Raw genomic sequence first — 26868 nt, 5'->3', positions numbered from 1 at the left:
AATCAAGGATGGGGGAGTACTAGTGAATGAATCCACGAGTTTCTTTTTAAGCTCGAAAGGAAATACTTTTGTTGTTGTTGTTGTTGTTGTTGTGGTCTTCAGTCCTGAGACTGGTTTGATGCAGCTCTCCATGCTACTCTATCCTGTGCAATCTTCTTCATCTCCCAGTACCTACTGCAACCTACATCATTCTGAATCTGCTTAGTGTATTCATGTCTCGGTCTCCCTCTACGATTTTTACCCTACACACTGCTCTCCAATACTAAACTGGTGATCCCTTGATGCCTCAGAACATGTCCTACCAACTGATCCCTTCTTCTAGTCAAGTTGTGCCACAAACTCCTCTTCTCGTCAATTCTATTCAACACCTCCTCATTAGTTAAGTGATTTACCCATCAGCATTCTTCTGTAGCACCACATTTCGAAAGCTTCTATTCTCTTCTTGTTCGAACTATTTATCGTCCATATTTCACTTCCATACATGGCTACACTCCATACCAATACTTTCAGAAACGACTTCCTGATACTTAAATCTATACTCGATGACAACGAATTTCTCTTCTTCAGAAACGCTTTCCATGCCATTTCCAGTCTACATTTTATATCCTGTCTACTTCGATCATCATCAGTTATTTTGCTCCCCAAATAGCAAAACTCCTTTACTACTTTAAGTGTCTCACTTCCTAATCTAATTCTCTCAGCATCACCCGACTTAATTCGACTACATTCCATTATCCTCGTTTTGCTTTTGTTCATGTTCATCTTATATTCTTCTTTCAAGACACTGACCATTCCGTTCAACTGCTCTTCCAAGTCCTTTGCTGTCTCTGACAGAATTACAATGTCATCGGCGAACCTCAAATTTTTTTTATATTTCTGTAATGAATGAAGTGATGCTGACACCTTCTTACAGGCTGTACTTGCGCGTTCAGTCCAGTATAGGTGATGGTCCACAACTATCCGCAAATACTTTGCGAAAGAAGAGAAGGTGATTTCTTTGCTGTTGAGGACTAAGCGTGGGAGAGATTCTCCAAACTGGGTAGTACCCAGTCTTTTGCAAGCGACTAAGACTGCTTGTATTTTACATGGGCTAAATTTCAAACCTAAGTTCTAAGCCCATTCTAATAAAGCAAGTAGTTACCCGAATGAGTTGAGCATTAAAACTTTCTTAATAACTCTACATCTTCATAATAATCTTCCTTCCGAGTATTAGGTCTGTTGAGGTGCTACGGTTTCCTCGAGAATTTCTCCTGCCATCTTTTCTCTGGTCGACCTTGCTCTTTCACACCATTGGCATGATGGTATAGCATCGATTTTAGGATCCTCTTTGAACTCATTCGCTGTCAATTATTTCTCTCGTTGTTTTGGCAGTTTGGTATATAATGCATGATGGGTTCCATTTTAAGTTCTCACAATACATCTTCATATGTTACGTGATCTTATTTGCCTCAAGCATTTCATTTCATAGTCTGGTAATCTTTCCGCATTTCTTTGCCTTTATTGGTCAGACTTTGCTGCCTTAGCCTGGCAGAGGCGTATTCTGGTGTGCTTCTGGAGAAGAGAAGGTTTCGTTACCTTATTAATGACTCCCATTGTTTTTGTACACCTGGTGTTTTCTTCAGCTGGATCAGCTTCTTTTCGGGGAGGAACGTTTGCTACCTAAATATGCGAATACGTTTGCTATCTCCAAAATTTAATTTTCCACACAGATCTTAATTTTATTTTTCGGTGGTAATTTCCATGCTGTATTTCTCGGATATGATCTGTTAAATGTCCAGAGGGCGCTACAGGTCATCCTCTGATGGTACAAGAAAGTCATTTTCACACGGTGCCGCAGCTTGATTTGTGTGGCTGTTTTACTTCATCTCAGGTCTACTGGTTAGTATCGCTGTCTCCAGAACGTGGGGTCCCTGTTTCAATTCCCGGCCGAGTCGGTGATTTCTTCGCTGTGGGACTAGTTGTTAGCGTGCTCTTGCTCATTTCTTCTCGTCTTCACCACAAAGAAGCACGATTGGCCCAAGTGCTGTCTCAGGGAAAGAACTGCATCAGGCAGTCGAGCAACACCAAATGGGGTCTGCTGGCCAATAGTGAAAGACCATCGTTTAATTTTTCGTAGTGCTGTTGATTTGAATAAAGCCATATGCCACTTGGCTCCACTCTTGGATGATTTTATTCATACAAAAAATAGACGAGATTGGTGAAAAGCCAGATCGATGTTGTACTTCTGACTGTATTCTGCCTCGCTCTGGTAATTTGTCCACATCCTTGAGAGAGCTTAAATTTTATGTCTGAATTTATCATCCTTCAATTGCTGGGGAACGTGATGATCTTCCAGAGTTTGTAATAATTCGTTTCAGTAGACTATGACGAAGGCTCGTTTGAAGTCAACGATGGCGCTATGTTTTTCTTGACTGAATTCCTCGTTTTCCAATCATCAATACCCATCATTGCGAGAGTTTTCTTTCCAAAAGCCAATTTATCATGATAATGGCAAAAACTTCATTAGCCTTGTTCAATAAGCTTATTCATCGGTAGTTATCACTGTTTTTCAGATTTCCTTTCTTGAAGATAGGAATGGGAATTGACTGAGTACAGCTCTCAGGTATAACACCAAGATTAATTGAATCTTCTGAGGCTTACAAATTTTTATTTTGTATGTTATTTGTAAGTTCACACTTAGACATGGTGTCTCTTAAACAGCTCCCTGAGAGCTGGACTGTAAGAGGCTCTGAAGTTTGAGGCCATAAATTTTGAAAGTATTGCAGCCATTTAAATAAACTGATTCACTTTCACATTCTCCTTTCTCTCGCAGTTCAGTGTTTTAAAAATTTTAAACAATTGTGGTTTGGATCTTTGAATATTGTGTTATAAAAGGGCCACAAATTCGTCCCAACTAAGTCTGTGTTTTGTACGTATTTCTTGTTCAGCGATAGTTTTTTCCTTTGATGTTGTATTTTATCGTTCCGTTTCCTTGTTAACGGATATTTCGAAAATGCCTTTCGTTTGTCCACTACAGCATTGTTAGCATCATATTTCTAGTTTCTTCATCATTTCTTCTTATGGCATTTTACTTTTCTGGCAAGGCTCTGATTGGCAGCTTCTCTTGGAATGTATTGGGGAGCCTCCCATTGGTCTTCTGAGCTCTTTCTTACACGTGGTATTTTCACTGGCTCAAGAAGTCCTTTTTGGTATAAACAAGGTTACTGAGGCATCTCAAACGGCTTACACGAAAGGCAGGTTCATTGTTCACTGGCAGTTTCTAACAGTTCATTTTATGTCATTTTGGCCTCATTCGAATGTGAATTACTAGTGATCAGACTCAATTTCAGGACCTTGAAACCCTCTTGCATTCAGTACCATATCAGCCACCAGGCGTTAAAACATGGCGAATGATGAAAGGGTAAAGACACACTCGACCTGAACTCAAAACTACCAAAAAGAACTAAACTAGGAGCACAAAAATAGCACACAGTGAGCTAGATTATTGCTAAGTTTAATTCAGAAGAATATCTCTCAAACTTTGGAAGATTTCTAGATATATGACTGCTCCTCAAGTGCGATAAAAGATATTTATTTGGAATATGTTCTTTAAAGAGTCGAACGTAAACACAATGCGATATCCGTCATCTATTTTTTTCAGTATTTCGAAAATATTGTACAATCATGTGGACATAACCCTAAACACAACTACTGTCATCAGTCGAAAACAGTTGATAATTACTTCTCGCCTTGCTGGCTTAGTGTGTTTCCTAATAATCTATCCCTTCTTTGTATAAACATTGTAGCACTATACAATGAAGTGATTAAAGTCAGGGATACCTCCTAATATCGTGTCAGACCTGCCCAGCGTAATGCAACAACTCAGTGTGGAATCGTCCCAACAAGTCTGTGGAAGATCCTTGCAGAGATATTGAGCCATGTTGCCTCAATAACCGACCATAACTGAAAAAGTGTTGCTGTGCAGGATTTTGTACACGAACTGACCACTCGATTATGTCCCATGAATGTTCGATGGGATACATGTTGGGTCATCTGCGTGACCAAAACATTCGCTCGAATTGTTCAGAACGTTCTTCAAACCAGTCACAAACCATTGTGGTCCGGTGACACAGTGGATTGTCACCCATAAAAATTTCATCTTTGTTTCGGAACATGATTTCCATGAATAGCTACAAATGGTCTCCCAAAAGCGGAACATACCATTTCCAGCCGATGATCGTTTCAGTTGGATTAGAGGAAGCAGTCCAGTCCATGTAAACACAGCCCACACCATTAAGAAGCCACTACTAAAAGTCACTGTGCCTTGTTAACAACTTCGGTCCATGGCTTCATGAGGTCCGTGCAACACTCGAACACCACCATCAGCTCTTACCAACGGAAATCGGGTGACAGTTTTCCGGTTGTCTGATTTCTAACCGATGTGGTCACGAGCCCAAGGGAGTGGCTACTGGCGATGTCACGCTATTAGCAAAGGCACTCGCGTCGGTCTTCCTGCCATAGCCCACTACCGTCAAATTGTGCCGCACTGTCCTAACAGATACGTTCTCCGTACGTCCCACAATGATTTCTGCCGCTGTTTCACACAGTGTTTCTTATCTATTAGCATTGACAATTCTACCCAATTGGTGTAGCTTTCAGTCGTTAAGTGATTGCTGTCAGTCACTGTGGTACCCATGGTGAGAGGTAGTGTCTGAAACTTGGTATTCTCGGCACACTCTTGACACTGTGAATCTCAGAATATTGAATTACCTAAAGACTTCTGTAATGGAATGCCCCATTTGTTTAGCTGCAGCTACCATTTTGCGATCAGTGTCTGTTAATTCCGGTCGCGCGGTCATTATCACATCGGAGACCTAATCTTATAAATCATATAAGTACAAATGACAGCTCAGTCAATGCACTACCCTTTCCTCCACTGCAAAAGATAATGAGTGCTAGCACCCGATCCCTTCTTTTAACAATGTTTTGCCATAATTCCTTTCATCTCCAATCCTCCTCATTAGTTATTCGATTTACTCACCTAATCTCCAACATCCATCTGCAGCATCACATTTCAAAAACTTCTGTTCTCTCCTTGTGTGACCTGTTTAATCATTCAACTTTCACTTCTGTAAAAGGCTACTCTCCAGATAAATACCTTCAGAAAATACACCCTACGAATTAAAGTTATATTTGTTCTTTTTATCAGAAATGCTTTTCTTGCTGGTGACAGTTTGCATTTTCTGTCTTCTCTATTTTGGCATTCATCAAGTATTTTCTTACCAAAGTTCAAAGGTAGAAAGTTATTTGTACCTTACTGACATTCCAGTATGTTACGAAGGCCAAACAGTCATAATTCTCTCTCTCTCTCTCTCTCTCACACACACACACGAAGACACACACACACGCACACACACACACACACACACACACACACACACACACACACACACACACTCAAACACACTTCCAATATATGATGGTTCTGAGCAAAACAGCGAAGACTATTTATGTCAAAGGAAAATATGTTTCGTTGTTAAGATATGTCTCGAGTCTCAGGTACTCTATGGAAGTAAATGGACCCTTAGAAATTTTAAATATAATCAGTTGATTGATGAAATATTTTTATAAAACTTTGTTGCCAAACATCTTTTCCTCAGCTGCATAGCTAATGAGATGGCTCGCAAGTCCCTGAAAAACTTTTTGTAGCATGTGCATCTCCTTCTTCTTCTTGTTTCGAATGGGCGTACTTTGGACCACGCTCATTCAACTGTTGTGCTTTGATCTTTGCCCAGTATTGTCGCATCCTCTGTCGGTGTAACTTCTTACTTTCTTCTGTCTAGGGGGTACACTTTCTTCAGGGCTTTTCCTGAAATCCTTGGACTTCCTTCAGGATGTGTCTCACAGACTGTCTGTTTTAAAGATTAGTTATTCCTAGTTCTTTAATGACCTTCTCGGTTTCTGTGGTGCAGACCTTCTTGTTTTGCCAGAAGGTGAATAGACGGTCTTTCAACCTGTTTAGAGGCAATCTTGCAACACGGCTATAGAAAGCTACCCTTCTTTCTCTTGCACAGTCAAAGAGCCCCTTGATATGATCATAGAGCTCTGAGATGCCACCATCTGAATTGCCAAGCTTCTTCTACCAGGCCGAGGATCTTCCTGAGGATTCTCCTCTCTCTGACTTCCAATTTCTCCATCAGACCTCTCTGGTTCATGGAAAGACATTCCATGGCATAAAGGGCTTCTGGTCGTATGACTGATGTGTAATGCTTCAGTTTCAGATTGCATGACAGGCATTTCTTGTTGTAGGTGTTCATAGTCAGTCGACAGGCTAGTTCCAACTTCTTGACTCTCATGAATAATGACGTTTTTTCTGACAAGTTGGGTTCAATCCGTTCACTGAGATATCTATTGATAAATAAGAAACTTTGAACTTGATCCTGTCTGCTTCTTCATTTGTTTAACTATAGAACATTTACTGAGTTGTTAGAGCCTGCGATTATTCTAATATCACTATCTCTTAAATCTACTAGAAGTACTTTATGATCTTTTTCCAATGATAATCTTCAATATTTTTCTTCCCATCTAAGTTTTGTCAGCACTGTTCTGGTTATTGCTGTCGAATTGTCTACGTCCACATAAGATAATTTGAAGCTTAAAATCTTCTCCCTTCTTCTAGAGTAGGGTTTTCCAAACTGTGTTCTACAGAACACTGGTGTTCCGTGGGAGGTGAATAAGTTTTCTACAAATAACTATTAATAACAAGGCCATATTTTCAGACTAAATGACTACACTAATAATAATTTTTTAAATTTTATTGTGAGTTTAATGGTGTTAGTTATGACTTAAAACTGAAATTCTTCTCATTTTTTAAAGAGTAATTAGCCTTCAAAATAAACAAAGTATTTCATCAAAGTACCATAGTTCTCAAAGCTTTCCACGAGAATAACTGGTTAGGAACCCCTGTTCTAGAGACAGTTTCACATAGACTTTTCATTAGTATTGTTTAACATGCTTCATTTCATACATCATACATAATACTGATTATCAGCATGTTTTAAATGCCACACATATATTCTGCTCCAGTATGGCTTTTCTATGTTCAAATTTGATAGATTCAAAATACGTTTCCATAATTCTCTGCAAATGCTTGTAAGATAGTAAATTTTGACTCACAAAAGTGTCTACTAAGATTGCGCCACACTTCCTTTTCAGTCTACTTAATGAAATATTTTCATTTACACCAGATATTAAAATTCGTTTTATTATGTGTTTTTGGTGGAAAGCAGACTCCCAGCTAATTGTGTGCAGGTATTAGCGTGAGCACTGCCGATATTTTGTACTCAAATAAAACAAGAATTTCTTTCGTTGCAATTACATGTAAGATTTAAAAATTCTTTTGTCCTTCTTACTGCAGCAATACTGATCTCCATATTACAACCTATTGTCTGTTCTGCAAGCTATTATATAGTGATTTACAGGCAAAAAATCTCTTACCACATATGATGTCCAGAGCACAGCGTGTAATATACGGATAAATGTCAAATATTTCACCATCAGCCTTCGTCTTCAGAATGTCTACTAATACTTCTGACTTCTCAGCAAACACTTCAGTGAAATTGTCGAGGATGCTAAAGTGGAAAGCAGGTGTTATCATCTTGCGTCGTGAGTGCCACTTTGCTCCTGAAAAAATACATGCACAGACTTAGACAATCTGACCAGAAGAACTTTCTAATTTCAACATGACCATATTCGTTTAATATTTTTTTTCATTTTCTGGTGGAAGCTACATTCAAAAATTTACTATACTGAATTTCTTTTTTTTTTTAATTTTCGGCCTCGAATTACACATTTGGTATCATAATCAGATTGAAGTTCTTGATACTTGAGTACATCACATTATAACTTATGCAGATACGCAAAACCGGTTATGATACAAAGAATTTGACTGTGCTGAAGGGGCAGAAAAAGTTTTGTTTACAATATTGACATTGGATTTGGCTTAGGCAGTGTCTTTGGTCTATATAAATTTAACAAATGTGCATATATTTTTCGGTTATCACCATTTTCAAACGTATCATGTGTATAAACAATGTATTATATCCCTCTCTAGTTGGTAATACACCTCATTTCTAAAATTTGGTATCCATTTTCTGCTCTTTTGTTTGGATGCGGAAATGAGTCCATACAGTTTTCTATGGAAACAAAAGGAGGCTACTTCGTTTCGTTTACTACAATGGATTTTTACAAGTGAATTTCATACCATTGTATGACCAAAGAGTGCACATAGCACTACACTTCTATGTGTTTTGAAATTTCTTATTAATGTCGAGAGAGTAGATATTCTTGAGCAGACACGCATACTTATCTGTTATTAAATACACTTTAAAAATTTCTGAATTCATGTGAATTTCTTTCTTCTTTCAGTATGTACAGATTATCAGACTTAACTCTATATACAGCAAGTGTGAATTTCAATGCAGATAAATATGAAAATCCCAGGGTTTAGGAAAATCATTCCATAGATGCCTCAATGTATTTGGCAACAGATTGATGTATGGTAGGAAGGCTTTATACTGAAGTTAATAAACACTAACACCAGCGGAAAAAAGAGGTTACCTGCGAGTAGTCCATCTAAGAGTGTTCTGACAAAAAGAGAACTTCTGAGCCAAATTTGCAGGATGCCGACCAAGAAACCAATTTCCCAGTTTGCCCCAACCAATATATCTCATTTCCATAAATCCAAAAACTAATTCTACATAAATACAATGTAAACAAAAATGTCAAGCAAAGTTGAGCTACTTAAGAAACTTAGAAAACTATAGTAAAGGTAATCTTGATTTGATTAAATAAAGAATATTAAATTTTTAAAATTTATTCAAATTCATTAACATGAATAGGCCAATCTTTATTCGTTTTCTAAACTCAAAAAACAAAATTTAAATTTACATTTTATCTAAACACTCCATCATTTTTAAAGATTTTGTAATAATGATTTACAAGAGTAATTTTATATGTCTCACGTATATCCAATAATATTTAACTCCAAATTTAGTAGGTAAAAGTACAGCATTTGAAATTATGTAAGATTTAAGTTTCTTAAGTTCTGATAATTTGGTGCACAATTCTGATGAACCATTACAATAATTGTGAAGAATTGTTAATAGTTTTTAAGTGCAACCAATCATGGATATTTTTATTCATATAGAAAAAAATTAAAGAATTAAATGAAAAACACTTGGGGGAACAAATAGTTAGTGCCTTTAAACGTTTTAATTTGTGAAGAACTTAGGTTTTCACTGTTTATCATCTCTAGTTATCTAAAACTATTTCAAAAATAAATGCAAAGAAAAATTTAAAAGATCTTTAATTAATTCTAATTTTTCTGTCATTTACTTAACTAAAGAGTTTCAGTATGCATTATGTTGAGAATGATAAGTTAAATTCTTTTTATTATACATAAGAACACATCCAATTATATCATTTGGAATATTCTCATTAAAGGATACAGATAATCTTATTGTTGCGTTTTGTTGACAAAAACATTCATTCTTTGATTCGTATTAATTACATAAATTTGAAAATTGCAAATAAAATAGAAAGGACTTACATTTACGACATTACTTAATTGGATTAGTTTCTAAAAATCCCTACAGGAATCATAATCTTTTAGCAAGTCGTTTGGTGGCTAAAGATTCCATAATTCAAGAAGAAAAACTTATTTTCTTCGACTTTTATTAACATAAATATTTTGTAATTTATAATGATCGAATTAAGAAGAATCAATTATTATGATTATTTATTCGATCAGTTTGGAATAAAACAAAAGTAAAGTAAGGAATATGAAATTCTGTGGAATTATAATAACTAGTAGTATCTAGTTCAAAATTTCTTTTTGCCTGTAAACCAGTAAATTCAACTGTTGGGCATATGAAGAAAGAAATTCGAGTTTTTGGATTTTTAAGCCTTTTGTGTTCTAGTTATATAAGTTATATAAGTCAATATTTTTGGATTTTTAAGTCTTTTGTGTTCTAGTTATATAAGTTATGAAGTCAATATTCTGGTTCATATTTAACAAAGGAGCACGAATTTCCATACATTTAAAAACCATTTTACCTCCTTTTGGAACTGTACAGTTATTATTTTCAGAAGTCCAACAAAGAATAGAATTGTCATGATTTTTCTCAAACTCCAGCTAAAAATAGCAGTTAAATTACCTTTTAACATAATTCTTTATAATTTTCAAAAAATTAACCAAGTAATTCTAATGGATAAAGGAGTTCATTTTGTTCAGCTATAATTTTTCCATTGTTAAATATTTGTCCTTCCATATTTCATTCATTTGAAAGGGAAGAAATGAAACAAATAAGATTTGAAAAAGAATTTAAAGGATGTTCAATACTATATAAAATATTACTTCCTTTTGTAATTGTAACATGATCATAAAAGTACATGACATAATTATCATTTAGTTTAATATTTCATTTATTTCAATGAGCAGAAAAATCAGTTCCCTCTTCTTAACAATGTAAAAAGTCATATATAGTTGTTCAAAATCAAGATTAATCCAAACATCACCAATATTATTATTAATTTCTGTTCCTTTGATAGGAAGATTATTATTTTTGATTTCTTATTTGCAGGAAAAGAGTAAAATTGATACCTTTCATTTTGGTTCATGATTTAATAAGGAAATATTTATTCATTCATTTCTAAAACAAGTGTTCCATGAGCACCATTGAACTCAATTAAAAATCGTTTTCCTCAGTTAAAGGCATTTCTAAATTTTGAATATTATTGAAAATTGTTATTATCCTTGGATGCTTTGGTTCATAAATTATGGATCTTCCAAGTTCAGAATTAGGAATAAATAAATCAATAATATAAGTTTCTTGATGCAGATGATCATTATGTTTAAGTAACATTCCATCAGCCAAATTAAAACTTACATCAATTTATTGAAATGGAATAATTATCGACATCTTCAGCAAAGGATTTTTATTGGGTTCACTTTTTTGATTATTTAACCCTAAAAAACTTGTACTATTATCTTGTTCTATATGCCTGTATAATTTACTACACTTTCAATAACAATTATATTTATAATTTTATCTTCTTTAACTGGATATTCGGATTTTTCGACTGAATAAATTTTTCTAAATTTCTCAAACTATATTGACCCACAGGAAGTTCTATTATTTCTACATTTCAGGAAAGTTTATTATTCTTTGCTGTATTATTTGGAGCTAAAAATTTGAATGAAAACCAACTGGTGAACCACATTTATAAGTTTCTCTTTTTGGACAGTTAATCTTTTTCTTCAGAGCAAAAGACTTATGATGGAATAGAAATAATCTACTCATTAATATTAGTAAACATTATGTAAATAAATGACAGATTTGGAAACAACTATAAGAATTCCAAAAATGAAACAAAAAAAAACTAACCTGATACTTTTAACAAACTCAGTTCATTGTGCAATTATAGGATCAAGTTGAAGTGGGAAAATTACATTAGTGATTGATAATTATATTTTGACAAAAGAGTGGTTAAAATGAAAGAAATTAATCAGTTGTATATTTATTGAATATTTTAAATCATCTCACATATCAAGAATTAAGAAAAAGATGTGAAAAAAATTGAAGATAATATTACTGAAAAATGGTTAGTTTTATTGCAAATAATGACGAAATTATTATATTAGATGAATGTCAAAAACTTACAGTTGTGGTTTTTGATGACTTGTTTCTTGAAAATCAAGATATAGTTACAGAAAATTTATGAGGGGAAAAACATAAAGATATACACTGTATTTTTTTAAGTCAAATGTATTCAAAAATTGCAATTGCAAACAATTAGTTAGAGACAATATAAGTTTTTAAAATATTTTTAGACAAGATGATACACATTATAAATTATATTTATCATTAATTTTTAGTGGTGATTTGATGTTTGATGAATTTAAAAAACTATATAGTAAACGTTGGATTAAACGTAAACATGGTTTTATAACAATTGATATGATAGAAAAAGTTATTGAAACTAAATTTAGAGAAAATATTAGCAATATTTTAGCAATATTTTAATTACTGCAAACAAACATTAACAGTAATGTTGAACATAAACATAAAAAACAAACGTTCAAGATATACTTGAAACATAAAATATTAAACATAAGTGTTAAAGATTAATGTTAAATGTAAAATAAAAATTGATTATCGTGTTTTTATTCTTAATAAATGTTTGCAAAATATGATTGAGAAAAAAAGCCAAATGAAATCAATAAGGAAAGAATAGTTAAAAGAAGAATTTCAGAAATGGAAAAAAATCAATTAGAACAAAATATGAAAAACTTAAAAAAGAAATTCAACCAGTTATCAATATAATTGAAAAAGTTAACAAAGGAACTGAATGATAAGGAGAAAAACTGTTAAAATCACTCAAAGTAAACTGAGAAGCTATTCTCAACATTATTGAGAAGAATTTAATGATATTCTAATGATTAAACAATATGACAATGTTAAAAGAGATTATACACCAAGTGAATCAGAAATACATGATTCATTAACGAAATATGAAGATACAAAATGAGTAACTCCAATAGAACAAAAAGAAATAAAAAAAGTAATTGAAAGAATCTTTGAATATATTAATATAGTGAAGATAAAGTATTTGGATTAATGCCAGTGGGTGAATTTAAATGTGTTAGGAAATGACCAGTAAAATTTAATGAAGTTAAATTAACTATTTGCGATTGGACATATGAAGGTACAGATGAATCTCTTAAGTAAAAAACTAATAACAATGGGAGACATGAATACACTATTTACAGATTCTCTTTTATCACATATACAGCTATATTGTTCCAATTCGAGCATTATGTTCTGATAATAATCCAAACAAAATAAAATACAGTAGGGGAAATAAATATGAGGAAGGATAAAAAAATTTTGATAACGATTTTGCATCATTAACACAAAAATTTGATTGCTCATTATTACTGATGCAGAGAAAGTGGTGAAGTTTCAGTATAAAAATATTCAGAAAAATAGTTGAAGAAATTTGGATGAATGGTGATAGAGTTTTAATTGGCAGATGAACAGTAATTTTTTGAGAAGAAATAGCTTGGAAATGAAAATTATCATAACGAAAAAGTTGGAATAAAGGAAAAGTTAAGAAACAAATTTAGTCACTTTAATGTTAATAATAGCACAAGAGAAAACATGGAAAATGTTTAGTTAATACTGCAATTAACAAATCACCATTTGAAATGCATCTTCAACACTTCAGAGTTTGTTGTCTGGGAACCAAATGAGAAGGGAAATTAATTAGAAGAGATCAAGGAATTAATCCATTAGATGATGCATGAAAAGAACATACTAATTCTTACAGAGATGATAAAGAAGTGCAAAAAAGACATGAAACAGACAGAAAACTTCAGTTAATTGCGAAGGAAAGAATGCATTCAAGTGTTGCTTCATTAAAGAAAAGAATAACTACAGCTATATTTAGAGGAAAATTGTTTAGCAAATGTAAATTAGGAACAAATTTAGAAGTTTATAAAAATGGATGGGGTTTATAAAATTCTTTTACTCTTTTTTAATCTATATAAATGACTAACTTTCCAATTGATTTACAATGCTACCACATGACAACACTAATCCAAAATTAATTTAACTTACACTTAATTATCATTATTGAAACGTTTTTAACTTATGTTGAAATGTGAAAGAGTGCAAAAAGTACTGTTGAAAATTTCCTTGTTTCAGTACCTATTCCTGTTATGAAAAGGATTTTAAATATTTAACAAACAAAACGGAAATGAAACATCAGGGTGAATTTCTTCCCTTACTATTAGCTGCATTACCTTATTTACTGAACATTGCAGTTGTAAATAAAAAAAACTTAATAAAGAATTAGAAGAACAATCAAAACATATTTTGGAAGTGAGAAAGAAAGGAAACAGAAAACTATTCAAAGAAATAATTGAAAGTGTAATATTCGTTTATCCCATTCTGACATAGAAGAACTAGTTAATCGCTTAAAAATTAATAATTTTTGTGCCGTTTTTATGCTTGTTGAGTTACCTAAAGCAGGAACAAATTTAGAATATGGAATAGTAAATTTATATACTCCTAATCACAATGAAACTCAATGAGTAGTTATTACAAGCATAAAGATATAAAGTAAGTTTTTGATTTATATGGAGGAATTATTCCAAAATAACTAGTTAACTATTTTGGAAAAATATTCTTTTCTTCAATATGGAAAGAAAACCAGATTACTGTACCTAAATAAATTAAAAACATCATTATAAAGTATATCATAAACACATTATTGAACTAACTTTTATCACTGGAGGCTAATAAAGATTGCACAATTTCAGTAAATGTGATTTCATTATTAAAAAAGCATTGTCATTGTTGTTGGTCAAGATATAACATTTGATGATTTTGATATTTGGATAAGTGTTGAAAGTTATCGAAATTAAACGTGAAGTTCTGGAGTTACAATTTCGTGCAAACCAAATTTTTTCTGTAAGATTAAAGGATTGTGTTAAAATTGTTCCTGTTGATGTAAAAATAATTGTATTTGATGAAATGATATAAGTATTTTAATTCCACATAAATTAAGCTTTATAATCACATTTCCTGTTTGAAGGGAGGAAAGCTGAATGAAACTTGTCATCCTCAAAAATTAACAGCTAAACATAGAAAATAAAGAATTAAGGGAAATTTTTCAATTTTTAAGACAAAAAGTTTATACAATTCAAAAAAATTCCTAAGTGAGAGGGTGAGCAAATCATTAACTCTCAATATTTGTGAAAAAATTTCATAAACCCATTAAAAACAAACCTTAATTGAGAAAATGTAATTTCTTTGGCAGTAGATGATTAATTGAACGAATTGTTGAACGATTTAATAGAACACTTAACGAAAACAATAAAACAGAACATTCAACTATGGAAATGGCCCTAAAACACGTAAGTTAAGAAACTGAAGAAGTCTTACTTAAAACTTTTTACAAACCAAATTTGTAAGATACCGAATCTAAGTATGAAATTTGTGATAATGTGAGAATAATTAAAAATACGGGAATTATTTAAAAAGGATATACAGCAAAAAGATCAAATTTCGTGATTCAAGAACTTAATCAGTCCAATCCAATTACAAATAAATTGAAAGATTGAATTTGAATATATATATAATGATATTTTGTGAACACAATCTACTTAAAACGATTTTCTATATGTACCTTGCTGAAAAAGTTTTAAATAAGAAAGGTAATAAAATTTATGTTAAAAGCTTGAGTTTCGATTATTTACAAAACAGTATGGTTAGGATAATTCTCACAATAATTGGGCAAATCAACCCTGAAGTAATTTTTTAAAATATTAATAAGAATTCCATGTATGAAAGGAATTATCTATCAAAATTTTAAACATGCTTGATAGTGAATATAATTTTTATAATTATAATATTTTTGTTAAAGGTGATGGGTTTTTATATTCAATTAAAGTTTAAGAAAATGATTTAATGTAAAAAATTTTATGAGTATTTTAATTCTGAGTTGATGGAACAAATGATGGATTTGGTTAATTTTACGTTTATTTTATGCTTATTATACGAATATAACAACTATTATGAGTGACATTTGACTTTTTACTATGGATAAATTACTTGGAAATTTAGATTTTTAGTTTAAGGAATGTTTTGCTAGATTGTTCATATCATTAGTGTATTGTTGTCTTGAAAAATTATCTAAAATATTTATGTACTTTCGATAGCAATCAATTATTAAACTTTCTTTCATTCGGTTGCAAAAATTAAATGAATTGTGCATATAATTAATACTTAAAAAGTGTACATAATTTGTATTTCTATTTCTAATAACATTTTTTTGTTTTTTAGCATTTTATTTATGTTGAAACAATTAATAACCATTTTATAAAAATAGGCATATATCCTTAAATTATTTTTCATAATTTAATTGACCAACAGCATGTGGTAATAATATATTTGATTCTTCGTTTCTTTGGTTTATCATTTCTGAAGCAATATTAACTGTACCTTCCAAATTTTCTATTCGTTTCTCTTCAAATTTACATTTTTCTTCGTAAATATATAGTTTGATTTTTATAGGTATCTATTATTTTCTTTCTGACCTTGCATTTACCGTGTTCACGATTTGCTGGTCAAACTTCTTCATAAAACTATCTTACAACAGTTCTGCAAAGGTAGTTTGTATTTCATAACAAAATATAAATACCATGTTCATTAATATAATGTTCAATAAACCGATTTACATTGGAATGGTTATTCTAGATATTTCAAAAATAGAAATCTACAATGTTCACTACAATGTAATGAAAAAACAAAATGGTGGAAATGTTTGTGTTATAGGGATAATGATTCTTCCATTTATGATATAAGAACTGTATATTTCTAGGAAGATTTGAAATAAACGATAAAGCAATTTGATTATACAAAACATATTATTTGTGCGCTTCTACAAGTAAATATGAAATTTTATATTAATTTTGTTCAAATTAAGTGTTACTAGCTTATCTGAAAATGCAGTAGTATGTTCATGGTATGCTTTTGAAATATGTTTTATAATGCATATAATTTCCTGTGTTACAATTTATTTCCTCCTACTCTTGCAAAAAGTAAACCTCTATTAAATCATTTAATTTTTTGTATATTCTAAGTCAACTTTGTAATGTAACCACATTTGTAATCATCTGGAACTTCCAGAATTTTTTCAGGATTTAAATTTTTGGATTCATTTAGTAGAATACTTAACGAGTAAAAATTGTATTTATTGCATAGCCATATAAATAATTTGCATTGCAATATGTAGTATAATTTTATGGATTTGTTGGCTTACAACTTGTGAAGTAATTGTTATTTGAATTGGCATATGTCTTAATACATTAAGAAATTCTACCTCAAATTTTTTTTGCAAGAAATAATATTATATCATAATCACATAATAAATCTAATCCAATTTTTGTCTTTGATAAAATATAATCCCAAGATAATCGTGGAACTCTCAAACAGCATAATGGGTAAAATTTTTAAGATTTAATACATATCTCCCATTAATTTTCAGCTAAAATTAAAGTTCAGATTTATTAACTCTGTATATAATTTTGTGTACTCATCTCAATTTTAAATATGGAATTTTTTTACAAACTGTTTTTTCTCTTTAATAATATTCATCCCAAATGTTATCATTATTAAGTTTTGCATAAAACATTCCTTTGCAGATAATTTAGTTTCCTGATATTTTACTCCAGAATCCAAACATTCCTAAGGATACAATTATTTCTTTATCGTTAAGTCTGGTTGTTCACCTTCAATTTATTATGCCGTTTCACTATAATGGTTTTTTTGTAAGATTGAAAGTATAATTTATCAATTTTTACAGCCATAAATTTAAACATAAGAATCTTAATGTTAATTCAGTTTGAACATGTTTACTACAAGAAGCATAAATTTGCAATTATTAGGAATATTATCAATATCTTTACTATCAGCTGCTAATACTTTTATAAACAAATAACCATCATAATTTGTTAAATTATGAATATAAACTGGAAGAAGTATAGAATTTTTGTTTACTAAGCTTTATGTGCAACTCCTTGTTATTTTCTTGTTAAGTGGCACTAATCTTTTATTTCCTTTTCAATAAAAGTAAATTCTTTTTCACCAGTATGACGGATTTTTGGATTTTTATAATTGATCATACCTTGTTCAGTTTATTTCATTAGAATATTTTGCTCATATATTCTAGCAATTTCTCTTGAGTCTTTGTTTAAGATTTCAATGAATTTATTGATACATCTTTACCAGTATATGTAGCTAGATCTGGAATATCAACTTGAGAATATTTATTATACTAGATGAATTACATTTCACAATGTGCTTGATATTTGTAAATACAATATTTTTCAAGTTTTTGTTTACAAGTTTGAGTATCTTTCAGTAAAACATTTCAAATCTGTGTAAATTATAAATGGACTCCCTTGATGAATAACTATAATTTTTGAATTCAAAATTTTGTCCTTTGGATAGATATATATTTTTACTTCTTTATGTATTTTACAGTAGTTTTTGGAATGTCTCTCTTGTGAATCAAAATATCTTAAACATCGATCACAAAGATAAATTATTTTTCAGTTGTATTTTCTTGTTTGTGTGCTAATTAATCTGGATTGATCCATCAATAATGTGAATCATTTTCACATGCAATTTAACAATGATTGCCTTTTTTCTGTTTTGTTATATGTGTGGTAAAGATATATACTTTAAATTTTTCTTCATCTTCATTGTTTTCATTTGCAGAAAAATTAATTAACATTTGTGGTATTTTCTCTTTCAAAAATTTCCTCTAATTCTAATCCAATATTTTTATATTTACCAACTTTTTTGGCATCACATTCTTCAGGATACAATGCAGATTTTATTGAATAAAGAAAACATTTTTTATCTACATATTTTTACACTAATTACAGATTTTTGTCTTTCATTGCTTTTGGTAAATTGATGTAAGAAGAATGAAAAAGTGGATTGTGTCTATCGATATTAAAGTCTAAACCATCTTAATACAATAAAGATCAACCACATTATTTTGTAGCATTTATTACACTTTCCTGAATAGATTACTCATTTTATATCATAACCTTGTAAATCAGTTGTTCTTAATAAAACTTGTGCACATTGTTTAAAATTAAATTCTTGCATTTCATTTTTCCTTTTTACATATCAACTTCAATTGCTCTTCTTTGCATTAATAATTATTTAGTTTGGTGATAACTGATTAAAAAATTTTATGGTTCAACAATATTATGAATATTATTAATTACTTAAATTATTAAACTTGAAAAGAGAAGAAGTTTTTCTATAAATTATTGTAGCTGATTTTAAGAAATCTTTTCACCTAGAAAATTGAAACCTGGTAAATTTATCCAATTATTTTTTGTTTAATTTACTGGTATTAATTTACTAGAGATTTTTGAATATAACTCTCATTAGGATTGTGATTCTTTGTTTTCTTCCTAGAAATATCGATAACATCAATTAATATTTGATTCTGATGGTTAGAATAATTCTTTCTTTTTTTTGTTTTAATGATTTAATGATATTGTGTTACAGAGTTTTTATTCAAATCGTTATCACTAACAATTTTACCTCCAGATATTTTGATAGAATTGATTAATTGATATTTTCTTAATTTAGATGAATTTTTCATTTATTTTTGATTTACAGATTGCATGAAGTTCCTTTGCTGGTCTCTTATTAAATTCATTATGGTGATCACTATTGTTAATATAGTCAACAGGATTTGCAATAAGACCAGTTAATTGACTTTTTCTGAGTTTAGAATAAATCAATTTTTGTGATTTAGTAATTGAAGTTCTTTCAAAGTTTCAAGTTTTAGTTCTGTCTGTATTCGTTTTCTTCCAGTTAAAATAATCATCAAATCTGAAATAGTCTTCCCCAGTTACATTTGAATACCTATGTCTTTACAGTAATTTTCTAAATCATTATAAGTCAATCCATACTTCCCTTTTCAATAATTTTATAACCTCTTATATAGTTCAGATTTCCTTCACCATATTTTTCCATTGTATTAATAGAGAAGGAAATATGGTTTCTCTTATTTAAACGTTATCAGTTCAGTGCACCTTTTGAGGTTTTAGGTTTGATGATTCTTATGTATCAAGAATAAAATATATTAAGTTTGAAAATTTTTCAATGAGAAAATGACAATTTGATTTTTCTGATGTAAGGAAATTTGATTTTTTGGTTCTTCTTTATAAAGAAAGAAATTTATTAGTTTTGAAAATTTGTAAAGCTGAAAATGAGAGTTTCTTTGGTTTATTGGTTCTTATCTTTAATGAATAAAATTTGTTATATTTGAAAACTTTTTATAAGGAAGTGAGAATTTTATTTTTTTCAGTATAGGCAAATGAGATTTTTTTGTTTGGGGGTACTGTGAAATTAGATTGTTGGTCAGCATGTTGCAAATTAGATGCAGAAGTGCTCTTTGGATCAGAACTCTCTTAGACATATTACTGCTGCAGTCTAGTGAAAAGAGTCATTCCAGCTAAGTGCTGGGGACTATTCAACAGACCACTTTCTACTTAACATATGCTGAAGCTGCCTGTACTCACCTGTGCTAGTGAGAAGTCCTTGCCCCAGCCACGGTTGGAGGAAATGATAGACATGTGACTTTGTTATCAGTTCACTGCTCGTCATTATTTTCTGAAAAATGTAGAGTAGTGCACACATCAGTCATTTAGTTGAAAAAGGACACCGCACCGAGCGAAATAGACAATAACCCTATTAAACATAACCTTGGCATACATTGCATCTGGATGGGCACAATTAGAAGGAATCTATCTTGGGAAATTAAAGATGTTGGTGGTAATACTGTCTAATGTAAACATTCTTTGTGCACTGAGTTGGTGCTGCTTTGGAGGGTAGTTTCCTTTAATGATAGGTAGGAGCAAATGCTATGGGTGAAGATATAAATTTTAGAGTTACCAGGAAATAGTAAAATTGCAGTCTCAGTCTAGCTTTTTTTAAATTTAAAGAAACAAAGGACTTACAGCCTGTTTAACAATCGGAAAGCTATTTTGGTCCATATGTTGTTGGAATACAAAAGCGTTACTCAGCTTCCTAATAAAGCTATTGAAATCAGAGGTAGAAAGGACATGCAGACAATTTCCTCTCTCCTCCAACTATCGCTAAATACATAGTCCAAGGCACCAAAGGCATTTTTAAGAATATTTATCTGCCTCAAGTCATTAAGCATTATCACTGTTCTTGGCTCTCGTTTTCAGCTACATATAAATAAAAAGTATACCATTATCTCAGCTGACTAGACGCCTTAGTTCATTCCTATACACAGTCCCTCCAGTTTTCGAGATAGTGTGATAGCAATAATAAGTTTTTTCTTAAAATTTGTTCTCTGCTAAAACCTAGCTCTATGTTAATTTCGGGAATTCGTGTTTAAACTATACTATAACATCCCATATCCTCCGTGTGCCCATATAATCTGTGTACTCTGCTCGGTTCCTGTTGGCATGAGTCTGAATTTATACAGGTTGCTTTATATTTGTGATTGCACACTTTCAAAGTATGGCAATATAACTTTTAACATTAGACAGACTAAGGAATGTGAAGCCTTCCAGTCTAAAAACTAAACTGGGAACCTTAATAAGTAATTAGTGTCCCAATTTGCAAGTAAATGACATTTTATGCAAGGACAGTCAAAACAATGCCCATAAAAATAAAGCCATATTGGTCTGTCAACTGTTTACTTTCAGATCCGACGCTTTAAGTAACAACCAAAGTGAATAGGGAGCTTCAATTTTTTGATTGACAGAAAAAAGCGTTCATGTGTTCCTGCCGTAAGTATAGCCTATATCTGGGCCAATAAGAGTGGTCTGTTTCAGTCGCCACTGGACTGCAGGAACTATTCACTGTCTTGACATAATCCTAAAGATCATTTTTGTGCCAGACGAAAATACACTCACCAGTACAACGGTGGGTTCTTTGACTTGCTCCAGCTAGAGACCAAGTGAAAATTATAACATATAAAATATTAGTTAACTGTATTAAAACATGAATAAGAAGACCTCTTTTTTGTACAGTACAGGAATGTTGTGAGTATTTTCTATTGTCTCTGAACATTAACGTACAGCTTGACATAGAAAATACTGAAGTATTTCTATCAGAGGTCATTTAACAGTAACTTCCTCTTTGAGTTAAGCATAATTGATTGATCACATAGCTGGAGCACTAGAAGACGATGCTAGCGTGTTACTCGATGATTGCGAACTGGGACTGGAGGGTTCTGTGCTGGGACATAAGCGGAAGAGTGGAGTGTATGTCGCATTGTACCATTTATTACAGTTTATTCTCGATCCATTCACATTGTAAGTAGGCTGTTTGTATTTTCTTATTGGCAACGTTACGTAGCGCTCTGTATGAAAATCACTGGCTGTGCTGTGTGCAGCCTGTGGCTGGTTTGCATTGTTGTCTGCCATTGTAGTGTTGGGCAGCGGCAGCTGGATGTTAACAGCGCATAGCGTTGTGCAGTTGGAGGTGATCCGCCAGCAGTGGTGGATGTGGGGAGAGAAATGGCGCAGTTTTGATATTTGTAAGAATGGATGTTATGAACTGATATATATATTATGACTATTAAGGTAAATACAATGTTTGTTCTCTATTAAAATCTTTCATTTGCTAACTATGCCTATCAGTAGTTAGTGCCTTCCGCAGTTTGAATCTTTTATTTAGCTGTTTCAGACACCAGTACACTGTTATTACAGTTAATGCAACAAATGGGACAAAGGCTACAAAAGTTAGACACAACGCTTGAAAAAAATCAGAAACAAATGGGACAAAATCTTCAAAAGTTAGACACAATGGAACAAAATCAGAGACAAACACGGCAAAAGCTTCAAAAGTTAGACACAATGGAACAACACCAGAGACAAACACAGCAACAGTTAGACACATTGGAACAAAATCAGAGACAAACACAGCAAAAGCTTCAAAAGTTATACACAATGGAACAACACCAGAGACAAACACAGCAACAGTTAGACGCAATGGAACAAAATCTTCACACCACGCTTGAACAAACACGTGAAGATTTAACTACTGAGTTACATAACATTGAATCGAAATGTCAAAAAGTCTGTAATGACGTAAAAACACAAATTTGTGAGCATTTTCAACCTATTTTTTCGCGGCATGAAAATGCATTACAGAATCACGAAGCAGCCATAAAAGAACTGCAAACCATTGTTCATGAAAATCATGAGACCTTGTGGGATAAAATTGACTCAGTTGCATCTACCGATTCGGTTACGCAACTTGCAAAAACTCAGGAAAACTTAAAGGACACAGTAGATTCGATTTCAACACAAATGGACACTCTGAAACTTGGTTCAGAAAAACACACTGAGGAAATGTGTTCACTATCGGAGAAAGTAGCCGAACTTTCGGATCAGGTCACTAACTTACCTACAAAGGTAGATGATGATCTGAATGACACAAGACCCATAGCCTTCACTGACACAGAAGAGTATGAACAAATTAGAAAATTCAAACAAAATCAAAATCAAATCAATACACAGTACAAAAGAGAAATCCGGGAAGTACAAGATCAGCTGACACAGGTAATACAAGAATTACACATTTCAGAGGACACTCGCGCCCCAATACGGGAAGAGGGGCATAGAAATACGGAACAGCCACAAAATAATAACACAGGGCATTTCGGAAGTTATGAAAGAAATTGGCAATGTGCACCGAATTTTGAGACGGAACCGCCGACACGACGTAACAATGACCGACATGCGACTCACTGACACGATGATTTTGACTATAAGCTGTTCATTACTACACGTAAATTCAAAACATTTAAGAATTCTGGCAACAACATTCATCCACAAGCGTGGCTCCATCAATTCTCTCATTGTTTTCCTCCCAACTGGTCATTAGAGCACAGATTAGAATTTATGTGTGGCTATTTAGAGAATGAACCAGCTGTAAGAATGCGATCGGTCATTCACGATTGTCACAGTGAAGGAAATTTTATCATGCCTTCCTCTCAGCATGTTGGTCTCAAGCTACACAAGACCGAGTAAAACATGGCATCATAATGATGAAACGTTTCGAACAATCTCAATTTTCCAGTCTTATGAAATATTTTGAAGACATGTTGCATAAGAATCAGTATCTTTGAAACCCATACAGCCCCTCAGAACTCATCCGCATTTGCTTAATCAAACTGCCTGAACATTTACGACATATTATTTTAGCAGGACGTTGCAAAGACGACATTGAAGCTTTTCAGGGACTGTTACAAGAACTGGAAATTGACACTGACAATCGCGGAACGCGAAAACAGGAGTACAACAATTACAGGTCACATCTGTCACAATTCCGCGATGACAGAAATAATACATGACAAGGCTATTCTTATAACGTAAATCGTGACCAAAACAGACACCACCCGTATGACAACCGTTGGCAGAGTAGTAATAATTACAGGGAAAGATCACCTCTCCGCGGTAATGACTATCACAGAGACAATCAGAGAAACAGACAATATGGGAACCAAAAGAATTATTATCAATGGAGACAGAATAACTTTAGACGCAAAGGTCCAGCGCGCAGTTACGACTCAGGGAGAAATTCTCCACCACATGACCGACAAGAAAGAAACTATGGAATCTACCGACATGACGACAGACGATATGATCGTAACGACAGACCTGAACTGCATCAGAACTGGCGGGATTCTCGTCACGGTGAATTTGTAGAAGTTAGGTCTCCAAATCCCAATAACGACGCGCACCAACAAAGAGACAATAGGCAATGACTCACACCACTGGCAGCCACAACATGTACTTACGAAACTGACGACGCAGCTGCCGTAGCTAGTAATTATGTAAGAATGAAAGACATTAGAGACATCTTACTCCAGGAACACGACGTAAAACATAACAACATTGCATATCCTGTGATTCACATTACAGTAAATGACATAAAATTTACGGCAGTACTTGACTCTGGCAGTCCCATTTCAGTAATTAGTGAAACAGCTTTTAGCAAGTGCAGCAAATCGAACGATTGCCCCACACTTCCGTTACGTAAGATTAAATTACAAGGTGCAATCTTTGGAAAAAGTGTAGATGTACGCCAACAAACCAACTTAGAATTCTTTTGCCAAAGCCACAGCTTCTCTATGAACTTCCTTATTGTTCCATTATAGTCGACGGAAATTATACTGGGAGTAGACTTTTTGAATGAATACAAAGCAATTTTAAGCTTTCACGATGCTGAAATAAGTTTAGAGAAAGAAAGTACGTTAATTGATTTGAAATTTGAAGATTGGCTCTCAATCCATGACGAGGAAATTAATCGGTTTTACCTTCTGTTACACAACAGTTCGGAATTTTCTACGGAACTAGACACTAACAATCACTCTGCAAGTACTGACAGGGATGACATCGATGGCATATTTGAAATTAATGAGTTAATTCAGAATAAAATTCAAACAATTGAGAATTGTAATGGCACTGATAGGCAGGACCTTTTTGAGATTTTACAAGCACATTCCAAAATTTTTTACTCACAAAACAGGAACAATCAAGGGATTTCAATACCAATTTCGTGTTCGTGAGCATACTAAATTTTGTGTTAGACCATACGTAATTCCGGCGCATTATAGGGACCGTGTTAGAACAGAAATACAATCTATGCTTAATGAGGGCATTATTGAGCCTGCAGTAAGCTCATATAACAACCCATTACATGTTGTTGAGAAGAAAAATGGATCGATCAGGCTTGTTTTAGATTCGAGACAAATCAATACTATCATCATTCCTGAAACAGACAGGCCGCAGACGATGGAAGAACTTCTTCAAAATTTTAATGGTGTGAAAGTGTTGTCTTCCATTGATCCCAGATCCAGCTTTTATCAGATCGAACTTCATCCAGAATGTAGAAAATACACAGCTTTCCTTTGTTTCGGCGTTTGTTATCAGTTTCGGAAACTTCCTTTTGGTTTGAACATTTCTTCAGCAGCATTCATTTGCGGGCTAAATTCCATATTACCTGAGTTCTTAAAACGTCACATCACCTTATATGTGGACGATATTCTAATAGCAGAAGCTTCATGGGAACAACATAATCCCATCCTCAACAGTTTGTTACGTATTTTTGCAGAATCTGGAATTACAGTTAACTTGGAAAAGTCTGAATTCGGTAGGACAAAGGTGAAGTTTTTGGGACATATTATTTCTTTTGAAGGCATTCAGCCGGATCCTGAAAAGTTAGAAGCAATCAGAGCCATTCCAGTTCCATCCACAAAAAAACAAGTCCGCAGTTTTCTAGGTCTCGTAAATTTTTACCGTTGTTTTCTGAATATGCAAATTCTTGTTACACCAAGACTTTGTTCCCTCACTGTAAAAAATACTATTTGGAACTGGGACGAACAAGCACAGTTGGAATTCAATTCTTTGAAAGAATCGCTACTTAACGCGCCAATACTAGCACATCCAGATCTGTCACAAGATTTCTGCCTTAGCACGGATTCTTCTAAAGTCGGTCTTCGTGCCCATTTATTTCAAGAAGCCATTGAAAATGACACTACCATTCAGAAAACCATTGGTTTTGCTAACCGAGTGCTAACAAAATCTGAAAAAAATTATTCCGTTACTGAATTAGAAGCTTTAGCTATCGTTTGGGCATTTAACAAATTCCGTTTCTTTCTTTCTGGTAAGCACGTAAAAGTATACAGTGATCATCGTGCATTACAGTTCCTTATGTCTTCAAAATTAAATCATGACCGGTTAAAACGTTGGGCATTGTTTCTGCAAGAATTCCGTTTCACAGTAGTCTACATTCCCGGCAAGGAGAACATTGTTGCGGACGCACTGTCACGCGCACTGGCTGGGCTTGAGAAAAGTAACACAGAACGCAACCTCGAGAAAAATTTCAGTATTCTTTACATTCAGAAAGTCGCCTTTGAAAACTTCATCACCACATCTTTAAAGGACATTGCTCATGAACAAGATAAAGATCCGATTTGGAAAGACATCAAAAGTATATGGTATGAAAAGACACACACTCAGATTCGGCATTATTACCTGGTTAGAAACAACATACTCTTCAAACGCTGCACTGTTGATGACAAGCTATGGGTACTTTGCATTCCAGACGATTTTGTTAATAAGCTCATTTGGTACATTCATCTCAGCTACGCACATTTTGGTCCACGAAAATGTTATCATATTCTTCGAACGACTTGTTATTTTAACAATATAGAAAAGCGAATTCGAAGAGTCTTGTCTAT

At 32.8% G+C, this 26868-nt stretch overlaps 1 protein-coding gene across 1 annotated transcript in view; it reads right to left on the bottom strand.

Moving 5' to 3' along the window:
• Positions 1–26868, bottom strand: part of LOC126094653 (cytochrome P450 4C1-like) — a 128365-nt gene that overhangs the window by 53466 nt on the left and 48031 nt on the right. Inside the window, exons 3-4 of the mRNA XM_049909151.1 lie at positions 20162–20252; positions 7477–7662 (exon numbers count right to left, since the gene is read on the bottom strand). Coding sequence (XP_049765108.1) covers positions 7477–7662; positions 20162–20252 — 277 coding nt within the window. The remainder of the gene's footprint in view (positions 1–7476; positions 7663–20161; positions 20253–26868) is intronic.

This window comes from Schistocerca cancellata, chromosome 8 (genome assembly GCF_023864275.1).
Source record: "Schistocerca cancellata isolate TAMUIC-IGC-003103 chromosome 8, iqSchCanc2.1, whole genome shotgun sequence".
Classification (NCBI taxonomy): domain Eukaryota; kingdom Metazoa; phylum Arthropoda; class Insecta; order Orthoptera; family Acrididae; genus Schistocerca; species Schistocerca cancellata.
Note: the sequence above shows the minus strand (reverse complement) of the source record. Positions and strands in the feature narration are given on the sequence as shown.